General features: G+C 46.2%; 2 protein-coding genes and 1 long non-coding RNA gene across 14 annotated transcripts in view; 1 reads left to right on the top strand and 2 right to left on the bottom strand.

Moving 5' to 3' along the window:
• The window catches only part of LOC132912714 (adenosine 3'-phospho 5'-phosphosulfate transporter 1), a 139923-nt gene that overhangs the window by 15443 nt on the left and 100562 nt on the right, over positions 1-23918 (bottom strand). The gene's annotated exons all lie outside the window — the stretch shown is intronic.
• The window catches only part of LOC132912689 (zinc finger protein 608-like), a 33218-nt gene that overhangs the window by 157 nt on the left and 9143 nt on the right, over positions 1-23918 (bottom strand). For 9 of the 12 annotated variants that reach the window (XM_060970328.1, XM_060970330.1, XM_060970335.1 and 6 more), the window contains 4 exons: positions 11500-15190; positions 8924-9047; positions 5724-8867; positions 466-4237 (listed from right to left, as the gene is read on the bottom strand). In XM_060970328.1, coding sequence (XP_060826311.1) covers positions 4167-4237; positions 5724-8867; positions 8924-9047; positions 11500-14196 — 6036 coding nt within the window. In that variant the 5' untranslated portion in view covers positions 14197-15190 and the 3' untranslated portion in view covers positions 466-4166. Of the gene's footprint in view, positions 1-465; positions 4238-5723; positions 8868-8923; positions 9048-11499; positions 15191-17272; positions 17560-23918 lie in introns of those variants that run through there. The other 3 variants (XM_060970333.1, XM_060970329.1, XM_060970336.1) reach the window with 3 other exon arrangements.
• Positions 158-691, top strand: LOC132912740 (uncharacterized). The gene is made up of 2 exons (XR_009659266.1): positions 158-251; positions 337-691. It is a non-coding gene; the product is annotated as an uncharacterized LOC132912740 (long non-coding RNA).

Below are 23918 nucleotides of genomic sequence, written 5' to 3'. Positions count from 1 at the left end.
AGTATACACTGTTTATCGTTCATCGTAAAAATTATGAAAATAAGAGTAACGTATTTGTACGAAGAATATAGTATATGTATAGGTTTATCGAGAGAAATGGAAAAAGTAACGATTACTTCTGTGTTACATGAAGGATAATAATACGAATCTAAGGTGTCATAAACCCATGAGCGTATTCCCTTTTACCGCTAGTTCATACAGAGGTTCTCAAATAATGTTAAACGTTATATTACAATTTTGTTTGACAATGTGTGAGTAAACGTAAATAGATAAAATTGTAAAAATACCATTTGACAGGAAGATATACCGCAATAATTCGTGTACGAATGCTGACAGGATAGAACGAAAGAAGGAGGAAAGAAAATTGTACGAAAAGTCGGTTGAGTCGATAACAAGGGGGAACTTTGAAAAGACGCGAACTCGTTAAAGGACGATAGTGTACCGATCGAGGATACTGTATAATAGTAAGATTTTTCAATATATTTATTCGTATGGACAAGTTGGAGCATAGTGCACAATATAATTAATATATAGTAGTCTGAGGAAGGGGTCAGATTACATTCTGGAGTTTGAACACAATATCTTACAATTTAACGACAAGATGCCTGCGGTTTTGTATTTGCTTCTGTACGTAATGTTACTCGTATATTCATATATTCGAAGTGTATAATATATAAAGCGTAACGACTCACTATTTTTATCATTCTAAAAAAATGGAGACAAGAATACGGGTCCTTGTTTATTACGTTACGTTAATATGTCAGTCCATCTTATGTTGTCATTTAATTTATTCGTTTGAGGATTTTCGCAATGGATTATGCAACATCGTGGCAAATACGTAGCACTCACTAGAATATATCCTTAGTCGGAGATTGTCTCCAATTATTAATTACAACGTTTGTATCTCGTTTGCGTTGAGAGGAAGTATCAACAAGTTCGACATCGATCGGCGCAGTGCCGATCTTTACGCGGGAGATCGAAACGATAACCGATCGAACGTAGGAAGGAGCCGGTTTCAACGAAAACAGGAGAAAAGTTTAAAACGTAATCGTTGAGCGTAATACATGGTAAATTTATTGCCTGCAAAATGGGGGTTTTTCGTCAGTACGATTCGAACGGACAACGTAAGAAACGTGTTGCACGAGGAATTTGCGATACGCGAACGTGTATAGTGTATTCGACCATTGGAGACAGCTCCTTTTTTCGCGCAATTAGCGATTAACAATCTATATTAAATTTTCGTTTAAAAGCAAATACACTTTACAGCCTATACAATTCATACAAGTTGATTTTTCATCCCTCTTTTGTTCTCTTAGTATTTTTTCTTTTCTCTTTTTTTCACTTTTTTTCCGTTTAATCGCTTTTCTTTAATATTCTCTACTCGAATTTAAATTTGTGGAGAGCGCAGGGCAGGTCCAGGTACTTAGGCTATCTGTATATTTTCATAAAAATTCGTCAAGATCTTCGGCTTTTCCTTACTATGATTCGCGTATCGTTCTTCTCTGTTTTTTTCTTTTTATTTTTTATAAAAATCACAGCACAGCACCAGCATTTTTACTTTAAAGCCCGCCCGATTCTCCTTCGAACGCGTCTCATTAAAACTGAGACGATTCCCCGCGCGTTTCTCCGCCGTTCTCACTCACCTTCTCTCTCCCCCTTTCATTCATTCACGCACACACACGCAGACAATACTTTCTCTCTCGATCTCTTTCTCTCTTACGTATCCAGCTAAATGAATATCGCCGTTGTTATGTTCGAATGAAAAAAAAAAAAAAAAAAAAAACACGCCTTATTCTCTTTTCTTTTATTTGGCATTTGCAACACTACGCACGGCACGATAAAACTAATTTCGAATTCTTGGCAACGAGATTTACCAATTGTCTGTACAACGTTCTTATTCTTTTTTTTTTTATCGTCGGTATAATAATAAAGTAATAGAACCGATAATTATTAATGAATAATTGCAATAAAAGGTACAATGATAATCGTTACTGCACTAATGTTAGGTAGCCGCCGGGAGATTATACGTGTACGTATCACTGTAGTGCATATGTACGCGTATATATATACTATACATATCTAGTAGTTTTTCCTCGTTAATTAGTCTTATACGTTTTGCTCGCTTGTTCTGTCTTTCTCTTCCTCTTTCTCTCTCTCTTTCTCTCTTCCTCCACACGCACACTTCTGTGTCCATATTCATATCACACATACACATACACACTACTCATGTTCTCGGTCTATTGTACTCACGCAACGTTAACTACATTATTTTTAGTAAACAAATAGCATTCTAGCAAAGTCAATGTACAATCACTTATCGTCACGTTATCGTTATTTAGAATTATCGTGATTTATTATACGCTTATACCTCCCTATCCGACACGTATATTTCGTTCGTATTTATTTGATATCGTATAACCAACGCCCACGCATATTCTACTTGGTAGTTAGGTAATCAAATCGTCTAAAAAACGTGTCGTTCGCGAATCACGTAATTTCTCTAGAAAAATGTCGAGTCTGTTGTTCAGCAATCTTCTTCCTTTTTACAATAAAATACAACGATCTACAATTTCACCATTATAGACAAAGTTCTCAATCGAACATTCGCACGTACGCGTTATACACAACGAGTTACGGAAAATATGCGACGCACATAACGTGCATAAACACGCGCAGTAAAGTTTCCGCTTATCACTCTCGCACATTCGCATCTCTACGTTACTAAGTGCAATAAAAATGTTGCCTGAACGTGAATCGGCGCAGTTCGAGGCACACAGTCTCTTACATCGGAGAAAAATCGGGCAATTGGTTCGCGGTACGGCCGTAGCAACTTCCATCGTCTTTCCTATGCGTAAGATGCCCAATGACTCTACGACAGTCCTCGGTCCTCGGTCTAACGCAACGGGGTCTCATTACGCGCACGCTTGCCTCGTGTCCTTTCTCTCCTCTCTCCACTCTCCTCGTATTTTTCCCTTTATTACTTGTCGGCTTTCGCGGGCAACGATTCCTCGCTATTTTGGGATCGCCGAATTTCCTTAAATATTTCCAGTAAGCAGGTACAATGCTGCGTCGAACCGTTTCGAGCCATTCTTTTCATATGTGACACCTATTCCTTGCGAACAAACAGCATCCGAAGTCTCGTTTATGAGTTGGTCGCACGAATACTGCTCTTATTCCTATACGTTGTTTCGCAATGCCTGCGTCACCGTAGTTTTCATCGTCGCCGTCGCCGTTAACAGCATCCAAGAAGAGATTAATAGGTAAGAAGCTCGTATAAAAATCTAGAAAATGTTTGTCTTTCGTTTGAACTGGAAGATCAATGGTACGTGAATTGGGACTTCATCGCGTTCGTTTCAACGATATCTTGGAGGAAGAATTTTATTGAAATTTGGAATAAATTGTGCGTAGAGTCTATGCTGAATCGATTCGTTTTCTCCACGCAATGTTGAATTTTTGGCATTTTTCTTGTACGAAAAGTCCCAAAAACATAAGATGCGTACGATAGGACGCTGAAATCTCAGTCGTAAACCCGTCGTTTCTCGGTATTTGATGGACTCTGAAACTAGTTGGTACCCCTAGCAATGGACTCGATGGATCGTCATAGTACGTACAGATGATTTCTTCCTTGGAAATGGAACGGCGACACAATTCAGACGGCAGGCGCGCTTTTTCACAGAAGCAACAAAGACGACAGAGACAAGGAGAAGGCTTGTGAACAGTGTGTGTCGTCAGCACCGCCGTCGGCGTTACCGTCAGCATCAGCGTCAGCGGTAGTAGTAGCAATCATACACGATGACCGGATGATCGTCGCGAGTCCGGATGATTCTCGACGTAGACGTTAAATGGTGAACGATAACGATGACATCGGCCTTGACAACAGGCAGATGCACAGCTGCTGCTTCTGTTGGCGAGTTGACAAACGGATCGAGAGTTGGTACATTCTCCGATGGAGTATCTCTCTGGTCGCGTTAACGAAGAAGAGGTAGCAGAGCCGAAATAGCGGTACTGCTGGGACGATCCTAAGGTTGCCTGCCAGCGGTAGCAGAGTGCGGATGTCCTGCGGCGGTTGCGCCGCTAACCGGCGGTGGATGATGAGACGTGTGGTGAGTTTGTGCGGAGGTGGGTCCGGTTGTTCCGGCTGCTAGTACGGGACCGGGGGCCGCGGGTCACTTGGGCGGGAATGGCGAGATCACCGATGCGGCTACCGCGGCGGCCTGCTGACTCGCCAGCATCGCCGCTGCAACACACACACACACACATAGATACCGAGGCTCGTTAATTTATTTTTTCTCTTTCTCGAAAAACGTCTTTCGTCGTTCGTCGACCGACCGATCGACCGATCGTCGACCATCGACCGTTCAACTAACCGTAACTTATCGAACAGAATCATGTAAAATTTTCTGCCGAATCGAATCCACTTTCGCCGCCGATTTACAATTTCCGAAAGGAAAAGGTTGCACCTTTTTCTTTATTTTTTTCATTTCGCGTTTTTATCTTATTCATGACGCGCGTTCCACGATCCTCCGACCGGAGACCGACGACGACGACGAAATTCTCCGATAGCCTTTCGCGTTGCTGCTGTTCTTTCGTTAGTTTCGGTCACAAGTTTTCAGCGATTTCGCATCACTCCGCAGCCCAAGTATAGCGAGCGAACGATCACCGAAGACAAATTAGGTTGGAAAAGTGATATCGGAGGCTGAGGAATACGCAGAACATCATACGTCGAAACTACTTGCCGGGATAGGAGAGCGTCAGCGGGAGTAAGGCTAAGAACGAGAAACATAAGAGCAGTCAAAGAAGATATAATAGGATTGAATAGCGCGTTTGTCTTTGTCGGTACGCTTAACGAAATTGATGCGCGTCTCTCAATCGTCTTCGCGATATTCGCGATATATAAATTCCGAGAAAAGTGTGCGGGTGGAAGAGGTTGTAACAAGTTTTGTGTAACTTTATCAAAGTATACGAAGTAGACAGAGAGAGAGAGAGAGAGAGACAGAGAGAGAGGCAGAAGGCGCAACGGGAAAAATAAGAAACAACCGCGATAATAATTAAAACAGGGTCTCTTATTCTATTTGTCGTCCACGGGCGTTTGCGCATGAGTCAAAATAGAATTTCTAAAAAGCGAAAAGAAATCGCTTTATGTCCGAACTTCAAAGAGTTTGATATTCGAGTATCACCAGCAATAGATTTTCGCAACGGGTCACATGCCCACGCCAATACGATGATCGCGGTCAATGATTATCACAGTGTGAACTATACATTCGTAACTGCGCCTCCCAAACGTCTCCTGACTGAACTCTTTAGTCCAACGCTCTTAATGTATATTTAATACAAACACAAGTCGCAGCAAAAAACATTCGTTCGTCTAGTACCCGGCCGTATTCTCGGTGAACAACACGACGCGTCGCGATTATCGTGCTATTCCCGTACGAATCGATCGAGTTACTCATACGCGTGTTTCATAACGAATAGCTAGGTACTAAGCGTATCGGTTCGCGAGACTCGTGCCCCGATCTGCTAACAGCGAGGGAGTAGCGACACGAGTCTCTCGAACATATCGGAGAGCACAACGTTCCGTTATCTAAAGAAGGAAGAACGAGGATCGAAGATCGGGACGGGATCGTGGTTGTGGCGACGATCTTGGTCGTAGTCGACAGCGGCGGCGACAGTGGTCGGTTCGGCTCGAACCGCGACTTATTGTCAGGGTCTGACGAGAGGCTTACCTCCGTAAGGGGCGGGATATTGTCCGGTCAATAGGGGATAGCCTAGGCCAACGTGCGTATGATGATGCGTATGCACGTGCCGCTGGGGTGGGGGTGATCTATTGTCCTTGGTCAATGTTCCGGTGCCAGCGTCGACCGGTGGCGGCTGTTGCTGTTGAGACTGTTGCCCTCCCGATTGACTTTGCTGCTTCGTTTGGGCTTGCTGGGCTTGCGATTGCGGTGGACCTGGTCCAGCGACCGAACTAGGCGGTCCGCTCGGCGGCCGCGAGGGCGTCGGTCCTGCTGACGAAGGACTGGCAGAAGCCGCGGACGTTTTCGGGGTAGGCGATTTGAGCGCACGCTCCTGAAGCTCGTGTATCTTGTGCGCCGAATAATACTGATTGGCATGGTGTTGAAGCAGATCGAGGGCTTTGCCACCGGGCGGTCTACTGAGATCCTCCGGCGCGTGATACCTCGGTAGTTGATGAAGATACGGGTTGCCGGAATACGGTCCGGGAACCAGCATCGGGCTGAGCCCGCGATACATCGGATGACCAGGGTCAAATGGCAACGCGCTGTAGTGTTGCGGTTGCATGTAACCCGGATGAATGTAGGCGTACTGCGACGTGGGCGGTGGCGGTGGTCCTTGTGTTTCCATTGTTGGCTTCACGCCCTCCTGCTTGTTCTTCGAATCGTCGTTCTTTCCCAAGTCTTGCGGCTTCTCCTGCTTCGGTTGATGCTTCGGACTCGGAGGAGGTGGTTTCGCCTGTTGACTCTGCTTACTCGCCTCCTCCTTTCGCCTCTGGTCGCCCGGATACAGGTAATACCTTCGATCATCCTGTATCGGTGCTGACGGTGGCGGTGGAGGTGCCGCCCTCTGACTCTGTCCACCATGGTACACGTGATACGGGCTCATTTGACTCTTCATCTCGATACTCTCCTTCAATATTTGATGATTCTCGTGTTGCTTGTCCTTCAAGCTAGGCTGCTGCTGCTGCTGTTGCTGCGTCTGCGGCTCCTGCTTGATCTTTGTCTTCTGCTCGTGCATTTCTTGCTCTTGCGCCTGCTGTTGTTGTTGCTGCTGTTGCTGCTGTTGTTGTGATACCGGCTGCGGTGGCTGATACGGATAACCGGGAGGCATGTAACCGCCATAGCCACCGTAATAGTGCGGCTGTTGCTGTGGTTGCGGCACCGATTGACTCAATTCCTTCTTCTCCTTCTCCGCTACAACGCTCTGTAGGCTAGCCAGCGTCGGCATCTGCGGTATGTTGAGCGGTTTCATTTCTTGCTTCGGAGTCAGATCGCTTGGCTTTTGGTCGACCGGCTTGCTCTCGGGAACGCTCGGGACGAGGTAAGGCGGTTGGCCGTAATACGGATACATGTTGAAATGAGGCGGTAAGTGCGCGCTGGCGGTCGCTTTTCCGTCCTTCTCCTGACTCTGTTTCGACTTGTCGGTCGGCTCTGCCTCGAGCACCGGAGCCGCGTCATCGGAAATGTCCGAGTAGGCCGGACTCTGAACGTCTTCTCGCGCTGCGTCGACGATCGGTGCTTCCAACGGTGACGGATGAGGGCTACCGCCAGGCGACTTTCTCGACTTTTTCTTGTATCCCTGAGGTTTCGACGACGACCTCGGGTCTTTATTTTTATCCTGGTCGGGCATCAGAGCCGCGGTAGGTTTAACTTTGAATTGTGGCATTTTCGCGTGCAACGACACGCTCTGGTAGGGCTGCAAGTGTGGTTGCACACCCTGCCCAGGGTGACCAGTCTGCGAAGGAGGGGCCGCTTGTAAGCCCGTCGCTTGCTGCGATACTTGGCTGGACAAACTTTGAAGTGCCGGATGCTGGCTCGCGATACCCTGCAACCCGCCCGACTGCGACGGTTGTTGCTGTTGTTGCAATCCAGCTTGCTGCACCACGTGAGCTTGCGCCGACTGACCCAATTGCGCCGATAGCGAATGCTGCACGGACAGCTGGTGAGCAGTCGGCAGCTGTTGCTGCTGCTGCTGTTGTATAGACGATTGTAGTTGTTGACTGGATTGAAGCTGCTGCTGCTGGGGTGGAGGTAGTGGTCCCGGTTGACCGGGCTGCAACGATTGTTGACTTTGCTGTAAAAGGGGATTCTGTTGCTGCGAATGCTGTGACATTTGGGACGGCTGGGGCGGCTGAGGAATATTTAACGGAGCCGGAATGTTTGCGCTCGGGTGCGGCGAGGGTACCGATCTCGGCGACTGACTAGCTCGAGGACTCGGACTTTGAGGCGAGTTCGAACTGCCCAGTTGGTTCGACTGCTGCTGCTGCTGCTGTTGTTGCGCCGACTGTTGCTGTTGCCTCGCCGAAGTGGGTATCGTCGACGACGGTGCGGGCAGATCCTCCTGTCCGAATCTCAGCACACCTGGCTTCACGATGCTTTTACTGCTTTCCGAGGATAGCACGGACGTGGATGGAGGTTCTATACTTGGAGAAGCAACGCGTGGAGGAGGTGGTGGTGTTTCCGGCGGTAAACCGGTCGTAGGAGGGCTGACCGGCCGGAGTGGTGTTCCCTCGGGCTTGTCCGCCGGCGATTTGACCGGCGTCGCCGGACTCGGTGCCTCGATATTGCTCTCGTCGTTCTCGGACATGCTGGTGATACCCTCCTTGGTGTCGTCGTCATCCGCCGAGCCATGCGCGTGACTCTGGTGATACTTGAGCCCGTTTATGTGTTTGTACTTTTTGTTACAGTTCGGTTCCGGGCATTCGAGCAACACTGGACTAGCCGGTGGCGAACCGCTCGGCGGTGTGGGTGGCGGAGCACGTCTCTTATTTTTATCTTCTTCCTCAGGACCTCGGGATTTCCTCTTGGCCGCTGGATCCGGACGAGGCGGGACAAAGGCCGCCGGACTCGGACTCGCTGCTGGCGAACCTTGCGCACCACGGCGTCCCTTCGCGCCACCATTTCGTAATTTACTGTGCACCGAACTCCTCGTTTCCGTGAAGTTACTCAGGTCGTTGCCCGTAGTCGCGTTCGCCGCGGCTCTCCCCCTCTTGCCTCGACCCTTCGGTGTCCTTGCATCGAGATCGCTGGTCGGAGAGTCGCAGAACCTCGGTGGCGCCCAATCATGACGAGTGCAATCTAGCAAGGTACCAACGTACGTTTTCCCCCGCCATGTTACGTTCACCACCAGTACACCTGCAACGCGAATCAGTCGAATTCTCGTCCAATTTTGAAACGAACGAAAAACTTACCTCCTTCCGTTTCGTGCCAGACTATCCCTTCGAGAGTCACCGACGTGCCAGGCTCGCAAGGTCCCAGACATTCCGGCTCGGTGATGGTCCCCACGCTGGTACCGACACACACATCGGACATGTCCTGCAACGCAACATCCTTCTTTACTCGTACGTACATCGATCGTTCGTCACACGCAAATTTCGTGGCTGACGCGTTTTACAATTATAGCCCATCCCCCGCTCTACCCACCCGCTGTTCTATAATTCGATTTAATTAATAGTCGACTACTTTGACGCGCGAACGAATCCGGAAACACGATGATCGTAAACGACCATAGACATTGTTGGAAATGTCATTGCGAGTGTTACTAGTTTCTACCCGAACGGACGTTCGTTTCCAAACGTTCCGGGAAAAAGTACAGGAGATGCTTTCTTCGAGCCAGAGAAGAAAGAGAAACAGAGAAAACAAAGAAGACAGCGGAATTCCGTTCCATGAGTTGTTACGATAGACACAAGGGGACCGGTTGAACCTGATTCTATTGAAATTTCTTCGGACGTACATCCCGTTATCCCCCCCTCCCCCTTGGCCGTCATTTCTGCTTCTTTTAGATCTCACTTTTACTAACGAGAGAGGGAAGAGTAAAGAATAGAGCGGAAGAGAGCAGAGGACGATTTCGCAAAGTGCGAGCACAAATTACTCTGTTTGCCGCACACACGGCTGGACTATACGTGCAATCGCCGCTCCTGAGACGTAAGTATGACGCGTGTCTGTTTATATATGTACTCCAGCTGATAACCGTGTCTCGTCCGAGTTGCCTTGTCACGCGACGCATTTTGTATCGTATAATGTTCATTATGATAACAATAATTTACACGAGCTGCGCTTTCTTCGATCAATCGATTACTCTCGATCGGCTTCCCTTCGATCACGTCGATCACACGCGCCCGATCTACACCGACGGCAAATATCTTCCACACGGAGAAATTAGGAACACCTAGAGACGTTATCGAATCTTTCGATCGTTGGTTAAATAACGACCGATAGGAATTCGTATTTGACGAACCTTACGACCATCCAATAATACTTACATACACTCTCTCTCTCTCTTTTTCTCTTCTGTACCCATCATTCTACTCTCCGTTCTATGTGTCCGTTCATTCATCTGACCGTCTGCCTGGTCGTTAACCCACCTACTCTATCTCGACTAACGCGTATATTGTTTTCTCTGGTATATGCTTCGTAACAGCCTGATCGTTGCTTGTCCGTATGAGACGATACACGGAAGCGTACCGCGTGTACTTTCCCGCTGGAACAGCTAATCGACCTACAGGGGATTTTCAGGCTTTACAATCGGTACTTTCGACGCGATGCAGACGACCGAATGCCAAAGTATGGAAATATTAGCAACGTTGGTTCGTGCTATAAAGGTAACCGCTTTCGTAAGATCGTGGTTTTCTCCTGTCGGGAAAACAACATTCTACGGTGATGTTTGCGTTTAACGCGAAAATACGATCTCTGTTCTTCCTACTAGTGTGTTCTGGTTCGCGCGGTTTCGACAATCATGGTCGTAAGGGAAACGAAGCGAAACAATCTTGGCCGGACCATTGCTCGAGTTTTTTTACCTCTGACATCTCTCGCTCCCCTCTCTCTTTCTCTCAATTGATCGAATGTTTAACACCCGTTTAGATTGACCGGACGTTCTACTATACGACCATACACGTACTTACATCTCAAAACATCGATGCATACTGTAATATTGATTCACACGTACGGCTTTCGCGCCATCTGTCAGCACGTTACGGCGAGTTTCGCGTGCAACGAGAACACGTTCCTCGCGAATCAACGATTACGTTTCCCGATCCACTCGGGCAGGTTTAAGCATCACGGATTAAACCGAGAGGAAAGTTCTACGCAACGTTTTCGATCATAGATCGACTTCCAATCGGAAAACAATGTTGTTGATATCGCGAGACATTTTTCCGAACAGAAGGAATCGGATCGATCGGTAAGCGATTAGAAGAACGAAAACGAGAAAAGCAATTCGAACGAACGGATTGAATTGTTTCGTTGTCACTCGTATTTGCCCCCTCCCTCTCTCTTTGTATACATATATACATAAATATATATTCGTTCGCGTACTCTCGGGGGTGGAGACCGCAGAGTATTGATTTCACCCCTTTTGCGTACCCCTAGCCGCTTCCGTTCCCCAATCGAACAGTCCCTAATCATCGAACCGAGATACGAAATCGCGATGCGCGTCGCGCTCTTGCTGATTCCCCACTGTCAGCGCGAGCAACATCGGTCTGAGAATGAGAAAAACCTAACGCTCTGAAAGTTTGGAGAAGGTTTGAAAATGTTTGCAATGTTTCTATCGGCGGAGGACAAAGTGGATAACGCGAAGGGAATCAAACTCGAGATAAGAGAGTAAAAGAGAGGGGTAGGAGAGAGAGAGAAAGAAAGAGAGAGAAAGAAAAAGAGAGAGAGGAGAGGAGAAAAGATCGGACGAACAAGCGCGCAGGTGCACGCGGGTGCACGCGGGTGCACTTGCGTGCTCGTTGAGAACTCGCAAGGAATTTGTCGCGAAGGGGGTTACCTTTGGTTCGGAAGCGGAAGTCTTCAGTTTCTTCGGAGGTGGAGGACTGGCCGCGGTATCCATGGCGTCGTCGGGCGTCGTAGTGATCGGAGGTCCGGTACCGGGTACCGTGGCGAGTTTGGTCTGTTCAGGTTTGGCAGCCGGACCAGCGGCCGTCGCGCTGGCCGGACTCGGGGGTGGACACGGTGCCGCAGCGGAGCTAGTTGGCTGACCAGGCCCCTGGGATACCGAAAATCCCGTCCGCGAACTCGGCGGCGGTCCCTGATTTTGCTGAGGGGCGGTCGCGGCTGCTGGCGGTCCCTGAGATTGCGCGACCGCGCCAGCCCCGGCACCGGCTCCAACCCCGATGACACCGGCGCCCAACCCTGGTCCAGGTCCTGGACCCGGCCCCGGCCCGTTCGACGTCTGACCCTGTCCGCCGCCGCCACCGCCGCCGCCACTGCTACTACCGCCAACGCTGCCTCCGCTGGATCCTCCACTGCTACCACCACTGCTGCCACCACCACCAAGTCTTGCGGTTCCGTTCATCTCCGATTTGCTCTGTTGATTGACTGTGTGATTAGTTTGTGGCTTCTCGTGCTTGTCCCGTGCTTTGTCCCGGCGATGTCCGCTCGATCCTCTTTTTGACCCGGCGGTCGAAGAAGATGCGCTTCCAGTTCCACCGGCGGAACCTCCGGAATGACTCGTTTTCGATTTGTTCGACGAAGACGACGACGACGAAGACGACGAGGACGAGGATGACGACGATGACGAAGACGATGATGACGACGACTGACCACCGGTACTACTGCCACCACCGACACCTCCACTACCGCCGGTACCTCCGCCGCCGGATCCGGGCCCGGCGACGGTACCAGTTCCGCCGACACCGACGCCACAGCCGCTGGCACTACCGCCACCGACACCGGTACCGTTGCCGCTACCAGCACCGCCACCGCCGCTACAACCACCACCACCACCACCACCACTACTGCCACCGACACCGACACCTCCACTACCGCCGACACCGGTTCCGGTTGCACCGGTTCCACCCGCGATGCAGTCCGAGTTTTGAACGTTCTGAGCGACGATCGAAGTCGAGCCGATCGACGATGAGGAACTCGTGCCCCCCGACCGATCGGACACCGACGAACCACTCGAGGAGAGGGTACTGGAACCCCCGTTCCCACTATCCTGCGACGATATCGTTCCATTTATTTCATTCGACTTGACGATTTCGTGTTTCGCCTCGCTGCTCTTCGTACCCGGTTTCGTACGTTTGATCTTCATTTTCAGTCCTTTGTCAACGGTGGCCGAGTGTTCAACGGCCATTTTGCCCGAATTACCAGAATTTCCGTGCGCTGAGTTAACGCTACCTACCACCAAGGCGTTACTCTGTTTTGAAGCGGTGCCCGCGACGATCGCCGGGCAACCGTTCACGTTGCCGGTACCGTTGCTACCGACGCTATTCACGATACTTGCGTTCCCGTTAGCGGGACTGTTCGATCGTCCGGTCGAGTTTAACACGCAGGACGACGACACAGACGACAAGGCGGACGACGACACAGTCGATGAGGATAAACAAGAGGATGACGACGACGACGACGACGATAATGACGAAGATAACGACGAAGAAGAAGAGACGGAAGAAGTCGAAGAAGAAGACGACGACGACGACGACGACGAGTTTGACGATTGACCACAACCGTTCGGACTTGCTGTCGTAGCTACGATCAAGTTTGACGAGCTCAAGCCGTTCGCTGTGCTTTGCAGTTGATGATGATGATGATGATGATGATGATTCGTGGTATTCGATGCCGATGCTGCCGAGGCAGGCGTAGAAGCCATGCCTGTCCCTGAGCTCAATTTCTCGTCCCTCGTCTTCTCAATGTCCGCATCAAGGTCGATTATTAAATCTCCTATTCCGATATCCCATTCGTTGTCGTCGTATTCGAAGTTATTGGTCGCATTCGTCGCGGCCGGATCCAGCTCATCGGTGTTTGCAGCCACCGTGCTTGCTTTAGACTCGCGCTGTTGTCCCGATGACGACGACGACGACGACGACGACGATCTCTCTCGACCTTGATGGTGATGTTGGTGATGATGATGATGGTGATGATGATGGTGATGATGATGGTGATGTCGGTGCTCCCGATGATCTCTTCCTGCTAGCCCGCGTTCCCGTTTTCTGGACAAGTGTTCACCACCGCCTCCGCCTCCTCCTCCTCCTCCTCCTCCTCCTCCTCCCCCTCCGACGTTGCCACCAACGATATGTCCGCCGTTGTGTTTGCCACCGCCGATGCTGTTAGCACCGTTGCCACCGTTGAGCTGCCCGTTGTTGTTGTTCCCGCACTCGATCGCACAACAGCTTTTCCCGTGGCTGCTGTCCACGTGGCACCCACAGCCGTTGACACTACCGTTATCGTGGCTGTTGCTACGATGATTAAAGTGGTTGCCGTTGTTGTTGATTGTATTGTTATTGTTGTTGCGGCTGTTATTATTTTTGACGATACTGTTATTGTTGTTGCCTCCACCGTTGTTGTTACCGTGGTGACTATTTTTGATAACGTGATTGCTGTTGTTCGTGCCGCTGTTCTTGTTATTGTTATCGTTGCCGATGCCGTAATTTACGCTGTTGCCACCACCACCACCGATGAACGGAGATGGTCCTTTGCGGTTTACGTTAGGGAGGCGACCGCCTAGTGGCGTGGTCGCCATGCCCTTTGAAACGTTACCCCGGTGCCCGCCAGCCTGATCACCAACTGCCCGCCTGTTCTCACCGATTCCAAACAATGGCACCACGCGCAACACGCGTCAATTTTACCCCGACCACCGCCCGCAAGACGCGCCACGTTCATCGAACACATCACTTACCGTCTCGCGGCTGCCCTCCACACACCGATATTACCGATTCTTTCGATATATCCGCCTCCCGATCTCTTCGCCGTTCTCCCTTTCTCTCTTATATTTCTCACGCTCTTTCTTTCTTCCTATTTCTCTCTCTTTCTCTCTGATTCCCTATCTTCGCGATCGGTGCGATTCCCTCTCTACCGCTTTTTTTTTTTGTTTGCTCTATGACGCTGCTACGATACCTCGTTTACCGATTTTTACCAATTCGCGCGATCTCGTCATGGGAGGCGGCTCAGCCTTTCTTCTCTTTTTCTCCTTGCGTTATCCCCTCCTTTCCTTTTCCCCCCTTCTTCGGCCGAACCTTTTATCTTTGATTCCTCTTTTTCTTCCTCTCCTTCTTCGACCCGTTATCAGTGCACCGTATTCCCTTATCGTTGATCCCTTCTCTCCAGCCACCACCACCACCACCACCACCTCCTCCTCCTCCTCTTCTTCTTCTTCTTCCTCCTCCGTATTTTTCTTCTCTTTCTCCGTTGTTTCAAAGACACGGGTTATTCCGGTAGGAATTGTTCTTCACTGTTCTTTGATGTATCGTATCCCAGTGTCCGATGTTCGTCGTTGTCGTCGTCGTCGTCTATCGGTGTTTTTACGTCCCTTTATCTCGCATGTCGCGTTGAACGATCGCTCGTCTCCTTTATGTTTCCGCGTGGTATTTTTCTATAAAATCGATCCCGCTCAATTAGACACTCCGCACAAATCTTCCTTTGATCCTTTTACGAAGAGCGAAATCCGACCGTGATTTTTCTTTCCAACTCGCCGCTAAAACGGTGATCGTACTTCCATCGTTTGCCAAAATTTCGATCTGTAATAAAAAAACAAATACGATTCTTTGAAGCGTGTACTGGCCACGGTGCGTAGATATATCCGTTCCTTTCACGATTTCCTCGCTCGCTGCGCGTCTATTTATCGCTCTCTTTCAACGTATCCTTCGCGAACGAATCGTTTGGGAAATCGCCAATTGACCGGTGTTCGATGGACCATTTTCTTCTCGCGTCGATACACCGGTAAAAGTTCATGAAAACGCGGACGATACGAATCGACGCGTGTCGCGTCGGAAACGCGACAGGATGAGTGAAAGGAGATGGATTGGAGAAAGGAAAAGAGAAAGAAGGCGACGTGCAAAATAACTTTCCTACTCGTCATATCGTTTCCACGGTTCTTATCGACTCGTTGTCAACGACGTCGGCGCGCGTTCTGTACTTCCGATCGTCCTTCCATGCCCGCAAATTGATATTCCTACTTAGAGAGGAATTCGTGTCAGGGAACGATTAATTTTACCGGCGGCATTTGGCGCCGATCCAATCACCATCCTCGGCCCCTTGCCTCCCTCTCTCATTCTCTCTCTCTCTCCCCCTCTCTCTCTCTCTCTCTCGGTCAATGTTGGAGACGATTAACCGCATGAGAATCACCGAGGTATTTGCAAACCCCTATCTTCTCCCCACATTGAGTCCTCTACTTTCTCCTTTTCCACGCCAATCAGTCGACGTTCGCGGAAATTACAAGGATCGTAATCGCGAAGCGGAAAAATCTCGGAAGGACAACGACGAGTCGACGCTGATACGTGAAAGATCGATCGTGATAATCGATTCGCACTGATACGCTATCGGCATTTTTTGATAATTTAGAGAGATCGATGATAGAGAGACGCGCAGCCAGGCGAACTAAATCTACAAAGTACATATACGCGCATCGTCTATATATCTGACAGACGTTCGGTTAGATTTTTCATGAGATGGATACTATATGGCTTTAGACAGTAAAACTGCAGTGACGAAGAGAAACGCATGTCACGGGTACCGCTCGAGAAAAGGGATCAAAGTTTTTCAACGAAGCACGATTGTGCGTCGAACATTCTCATTTGCGACGCTCGAGTAAGCTCGTTACTCGACGATTTCCAACGTCGAGTTTGAGCGTCGAAGCGTCGACGAACGCGTTTCCTTAGTCGTTCATTCGTTACTTCCGTTTCGATCGCTCTGGTCTTCCGCTCCTTACCGTTCCCATTTCCCCCAAATTAGCAATAAGTAGTACGAATCCCACCAGACCGATCTTTCGTTCCTGCTAGTTCGATTGTTCCCCAATCGCCTCGTCTCTATTGAACCACTACCAGCGATTCTTCTCCACCGTCGGACAACGACAACGACGACGAAGTCCATTCTTGTAACAGACAGAACGAATCGCGGGCTGGTTCTCATCAAGTACGAGCAACAGAGTGGATGGATCGTTCTCGTGCGCGTGTCGTGTAGCTTCCTCGTAAAAAGCGTGCAAACTCGTTTATTTACGATTTCAACGGACGTTTCCTCGTACCTCGAGTCGAAGAACCGTGTAATCTCGCGAATGAGAAATCTTCGTTCGTATATTCGTCGTATCGTTTCGTCGCAAGAAATCATCCCTGAACGATGTCGTTCCTCTTTTTCTGCTAATTTGCTCGCTTTAAGATATTCGTTCTAACGAAGACGAAGTCGCGAAATTCGTTCAATTCCGTTGGTCTGGTCGGTCAATGATCCGCTGGTAAGTTTCCGCGATAAAGCTACGCGATTCGAGATAACGATTCGCGATATCTACCAGGTAAAAGCATAAAACGCGATATGAAACGCGACGGTCGTTGGCAGCAAATTGGAACGATCAATTACGACAGCGCACGGCGATCTATTAAATTGCTCGTCGCGCGTATCGTTTTGTTAGCTGATCGTCACGTTTCTTAAATCTGCTGTCGTCTAAATCATGTAGCATAACGTACGGGTAAATCGAATTGTACGAAGCCTTCGAAACTGTTATCCTCGTCTCTAAAAAATGCTAACGGCATTGCTACCACCATTCGTAATTATAGTCGATAGATGATACGTTTGTCACAACACTCTTTGGCGAAACGATAAGTAAATACTACTACCAGACTCGTCTGTCTCCCGTTCGAAGGAAACCATCCGACGACGAGATCGTTCGTCGGAATGGCAACGACAACAGCCATTTCCACCGGATCCCTTTCTCTTCGTACTTCGACTCGCCACGAAACCGCCTAATAACTTTCCTATTCGATTCTTCGACGAGTAGAGCAACGACAACGGCAACTTCGGCCGAACGATCATCGTCGTCGACGTATCCTTTGACTGCATCGGCTCTGACCGTCTGCCTCTCACTGAATCGACTGCTTCCCCTTCCCAATCGTACACCTCTATGCACGCCACTACAGGCATCGCTACCACCATTGCCGCCGCCGCCGCCGCAGCCACCACCTCCACCGTTGCCGTTACCACCACCACCACTAATGCCGCCGCAGCTATCCAATAATACCACTATTCCAATAACTTGTCACAAATTATTACTACTATTAGGTTTTCTGTCATACTCGGTCGACCGATCGATTTTATCGAATTTTCTATACTTATCGTACATTCTATATTTACGCCTATTCTCCGGTTTCTCGTTTCCCTCTTTCTTTCCCACTATTCATTGCTTCCACGTTTTCCTGCGCCTTTAACATCTTTCAAGCTACTTTTTATTATATATAGAAGAAAGCCTACCTTACCGATTACAGTGATTTTCAAATATGTTATTAAGATCAACATTCTGAATTACATTTTTCTATGCTTATAAACGCCGCTCGGCTTTAGTTTGCCACGTATTCGTAAAAATGTTTGTGCCACTTTTTATCATACCGTGGATTAGATTTACGGACATGCATAAAGATATTATAGATGTATTCGTACCACGATGCGTTTATGCGTCTCGCGCTTCAATCTGTAACTACAGGGAGATAAGAAAGGAATTCATCTTAGCTTAGCCACGCACATATAATATAATCGTATTCGCGTATAAAGCTAATTCAGGCCTAATCCACGCTCAGATAAAAAATAGCAAAAAATATTCATAAAAATATCTAGGAAAGTAAAGCCGAGCGGCGGTTATATGCCCACTAACAACATATCTGAAGATCATTGAAATCGATGAGGTGGACGCTTTTCTATACATATAATTATCGAAGAAACTTTCTAGAAACGTCTCGATATACGAACAGAAGTTATTTACTTTTTTGTATCCTTGGACATTGAAAATGCAGATTAAAAATCAAAGAGATTGTAAATATGTTTATTTCCTCTACTCTTATACAACGATACTACCAACAGCCAGTGCTCTGTGTTCGTTCGTCCGTAAATTTTGGAAACACAAGGTCGTGACGATCTTTCTACGACGAAGCGAGTCGATGACCGTAACAACAATAGGAACAGTAGCAGCACCCAGTATACTTGAATATACGATGAGTGAGACAAACACGCCTGAGTGGCATCTTGTAATCGGTTAGAAGGGAACTTTGAAAGAGAGAGATCACTACGCTTGCGTAATAAACCAGTTTCGCGACATTATACGTTTAACCACTACCATAAGTATGTGATTTGTCAATGATGAGAAATGTGATTTCTACAAAATGTGTTTGTCTTGTGAAACATTCTAAAAGCAACCAAACATGAAATTAAACCTTGACCTATTACAACATATTGAACAAACTTTTTTTACGGATGTAGTACTATGAGTTACGAGTTTACAAACAAACAAAGCGTCGAATATAATAAATTAAATCGGTAATGACGATATATTCGAAACGTGTATTCTGTTTTATATCCTCCGCCTCGCAAGGCCAATTCCATAGGTAACGATCGTTACGAATAACGAAGAACGAAAAAGTGCGAAAAGATAGACGGGGAAGCAGGAGCAAGAGGAAAGAAAAAAAAGAAAAAGGAAGACACGGCATAGAACAATGGCGTAGAACAAAGCGGTTTGACTTTTCTGTAGGATGCACTTATTACGTGTGTCCCATATCGTCGTACACGCATCAAAATGGTAGACATTTCTCTAGATCTAATATTTGAAGAGCTGGATTTTCTCGGCAAAGGAAAATGATGACTTCTAATGTCAGTCTTGTGGACATTCGAGACAAGCGGCTTTCCTTGATTAGTATCAATTTTTTAAACGCTTCGTTGTCCGAAAACTACAAAAGGTTTAGTTGAAAGAAAAGTATAGTATGGACGTTGTTACACATGGGCGGAGAGGTAATATTTATGGCTAATAAATATTAGTTCCGATGTCCAATAGCATTGCCTGAAAAATAGTTCGACATCGGAATCTATATGACTCGTGCGCGTTTAACGTTTATCGAGTCAAGGTAAGCAAACAGCTACGAAATAGGCGAAGAACTGCACGAGGAGAAGGGCTGATGACTACGTGACGTTTTAGCCCGAAAGTCTGCCACGCTACGGTGAACCAGGGCGAGCCGAGGTAAGACGAAATGCACCGAGAGAGACAGATAAAGAAGAAACGACCAAGACGAAGATCGCTTCACTCTACCAGTTACTTACTCGTTTTCAAAAACTCGCCAATATCATCGACCATACCGCACCGTCACTGGTGATCCTTTGGAAAAACGCCAATCTTTTATCGCTTTCTTCTTCCCTCTTTCCTTTACCGTTCTTCTTGCACGTCGCTATAGATATGCTATAAACAACGATTAAGCTAAATCGATCGTTCTTTGATCGTCCTACCTCTCGAGAAAGATTCTCAATTTATTACTTATTTTCTATCGCCGAGTTCACACAAAATAATTTGCCAGCAGTCGATGATAACAAAGTTTTACAACGTGTTCCGAAATTTTGATCGTAATCGTTTAAAGTAAAATGCTTTTATCAAATGCGATTTGTGCGATGTACCTCGCTCTCTTTTAATAAAGTCCTTTTTTTATACGCCAATAAGCTAAGAGACTATCGAGAGTAAGCTCGTTTCTTTCATATAAAATAGCCAAAGAAATATACCGATATGCGTATTTATTAATCAACGCGACGGAAAGATCAGAATGTTTTCTAGAAATTATCTTATTTGATTATAACCAATGATTCATTATATACGAAGCATTAATGTTATTCCCCGCTGTCCTTGATCGTTTCGTCGTAGCAATTACTTCCTCTCGTCTACATCAATAAATAAAATCGTTCCGTGTAATATTTGTATACCGCTCGCGTATCTGCGTATATTCTAAGCGTTCCGATAACGAAACATCGTCGCAATAGTGGAAACCCATAAAAATAATATTCGTAAAAGAGATACGAGCTAATCGATGTTCGTGATGGTAATTTGCGTTATTTGGGGCAAATGGTAAAAGAAATTATTCTTTCGATCGTCCACAAAAACCAAATCGTTTGATTTAACAACTGCGCAACTTTCGCTATACGTTCAAACGATTGCTGTTGGCGCTTAGTTGATTAGTCCTGTTTAACCATATTTACCGTATCTATGTTTTCCTGCAAAAAAACCCAGCAAATACTTGCACCTTTACCGTACCAACAATATTGAAATTTTAACGTTTTCACCATTTGTTTCGCGTTACGCGCGACAACGAGCTGACAAGGCAGAACAGTTATTTTCAAAACAATTTGTTTTTCTGCGGTCATTTGGTCGTCACACCGCGCTAAACACAAACAGCACCATATATTTAATGCGTTCAACATCGTTTCCTTAGATTTTCTGTATGAGTAATAAAACATATAATGAGCTAAAGTTGAAGTCACTCGTGAGAATTGCTTCAGACCGTCTCTTCCTCTTTAGACTTATTAATGGAACCATCTGTTATCCTCAGCTCCTGGAACTAATCAACTTGTACGCGCCCATAAGACCACTATGATCAACGCAACCATTTCTTGCATATAGATATTGCTCAAATTTCTCCATCTTGTATCCAGTTAACCGTATATGCAATGTCGCGAACATATGTGGCAACGCTTTGGACATTTTCTATGATTTTATTAATACATCCAAATCTCGCATTTACAGAATCTTGCAGGTAATGCCTACGGGACGCATCTCTCCTTCCATCCTTTTTTCTCATCATCTCTTATCTTCTTATGTCCTTTACATCTGCTGTTTCTTACTTTTTCTTTCTACTTTTTGTTGTTGAACTGACGTTCTTTATATACTTTACACTGACTATTACGGTACACTACTGGGAAATCATTTCCGTACATATATGAAGTAAATAAATACAATAAAATATAGATATAAAATATTATGCTCGATGCTTAACTTTCTTGAAACAAATTGAACGAAGAAACTTCACAAACTGTAAGCGCTTTAGGAATCGACTTGTCTTATTAATAAGTAAAATAAATGTTAAAAAGCTTTGAAGGACACGAATGCGATAGGAAACACAAATACGCTAGTGCCAAAAAACTGACATATATGTGATCCCTACATGTAATATACATATAGCTAATATACATACATGACGTGAATACTGTAACTTGGCTGGTTACGCTTCGTAATTAGTACATATGTGGTCATCGTGGAACGTTGCGAGAGCCACAAGCAGCCCTGTGCTGGCATCGCTAACATATCCATACGAGTTTCACTGCCATCGACATACACATGCACGTGCCATGCTATGCGACTCAACTTCCGTTTCACGACACATATTGTCATTTCCCTCTATTTCCATCTTTCCAATCAATCTTTCCTGCAACCCTTCCGTTTAACTCCAATCTATTCTATTTTATCGCGTTATTATTCATTTAATCGTAAATCTCTATTTCGTAGAACAAGGAAAACAAGAATGTGGAAAACTAAGAGACTATAACCGTATCGTCGATATACGGTCTTTCAAAACAATACTGAAAATAGCACCGATGACAAATTCTTATCTATTCGACGTACCCGACACGGCAACCTGACGAAGTATGTACATAATTATTGCGCATAAGAATCGAACGAAATGTATACAACGCGATACCGTTCCAATAGCTTCGACTGTAAAACTGCACAAACAAGAAAATCACGTTTCTATGTGCGCTATCGTGTTATTCGTATGAGAAGAAAGGACAGTCCGATGGGGAACCTAAGGAGATACCAGAAAGAGCTAAAGAGCAAAGGTAAAGGAGAAGCACAGGGGATGGTACTATATCTTGTGAACGAAAAAAGATATTATATGGTTAAAGGGAAAAACAAGGAGATGATATGTACGAGTAGTAGTAAACGAGCATAAACGAGAAGAGATGCAAGCCCTATGTGTGTGTGTGTGTATGCGCGCGCGCGTGTGTGTGTGTGCGAGCATACACGTTTTGTATATGTATACACATATAAAGGTAGGAAGAAACGGAGGATGGGAAAGGGGGGCAAAGGAGAAGAAACAACATCTCCTAACTCGCTTGCTCGCACGCACGCACGGTCGATCGTTCCTGCTGGCAGCCATTTTGTGCTTGCCCGTAGACCCGACATTCTACCCTGGGAAAGTATTGCCCGTAATTCGCTTTACCCCACACGTTTCTTCGTACAATTACACCTTTTTAGTTTACGAAAAAGGCATCAACTAAAAGAAAACACGTGAGAATGTATATACCTTGTTCCGTGATGTAAATTTCTTAATATACCGTTGTGTTTAAACGATCGAACGATTTGTACACCGAGACAATACTATATCAGATATCGTTCTGTAGTTCATCCAGTACAGTTTTGATCAAAAGTTTGCTTATGGCCGCCTTTAGCGTCAATTCTACTTCGCTTTTTACCGCTTTAATTAGCAATAACATATCGATATTAAGAAAAAGTGATTCTTTTCGAACAAAGGTTATCGTTAAGAATACGACAGCCGTTTGATGACCCGTCGTCTAAGGTCAGCCATTTAATCAATACCGAAGATTATACCAATGTACCATACTTCTCGCTAATTAAAATGAACTTTATACTTGTCATTGTTTCTCGATCGTTTATAAGCAACGCGATATTTTGTTATTTCCAAAGGGGGAGAGTGTCCTTATCGTTATCTGCGAAAATTAGAAATCTAGATCGAATAACGAAAATACCCAGCGAAATATCAGATGACACGATGTTGTTGTAAATTCGGTAGTTGTAATTAAATAGAAAAAACAGAAAAAAAATTGAACGATGCAAAGCGTAGTGTTACGTATAATAGCTAATCGGAGAACATTCCAAACTTATCGAATGGAATATGCATCCTCTAAAAACCATTTATAGATTCAAATATAAAATGCACTACCTCCTTGTTTCAGATATATACCTATATCATATTCGCTAGTGAGCAAATGCGACTGACGAGCAGGTTTGTCATAAAAAATGCATAGGATAAAGAAGTTAAAAATAAACTAAAGCGAGTAATTAAATGCATTGAATGAACCGTGAAAACACGAGTGACACGTAGACGATTGCGAGCATTGATTTTTTATTTCATAACGATGATTTAACTCGCTCATTAGCAACGCTTCGAGGTTTGTAACAACGATGTCTATCGACTATAATTGCTAATTATGTAGTCTTTGCAAGAATCTTTTCAACTCCCAGTATTCTTTTTCTCTTTGTCCCCTCTACACTGTCACATGATGGTCAAATGAACGAATTGCAATTACATACATCGCTTTACTCGAAAACCTCACTGTTGCCATTAGCGAGAACCCGTTAGCGAGAGCCGTTACGAGATAAATGGAAGTATGTAATTGCTACGGCAACTTATCCATTAAAGATCACCGATTAATTATACTTTA

Source organism: Bombus pascuorum, chromosome 12, assembly GCF_905332965.1.
Source record: "Bombus pascuorum chromosome 12, iyBomPasc1.1, whole genome shotgun sequence".
Taxonomy (NCBI): Eukaryota; Metazoa; Arthropoda; class Insecta; order Hymenoptera; family Apidae; genus Bombus; species Bombus pascuorum.
This window is presented reverse-complemented; position numbering and strand designations above follow the sequence as displayed.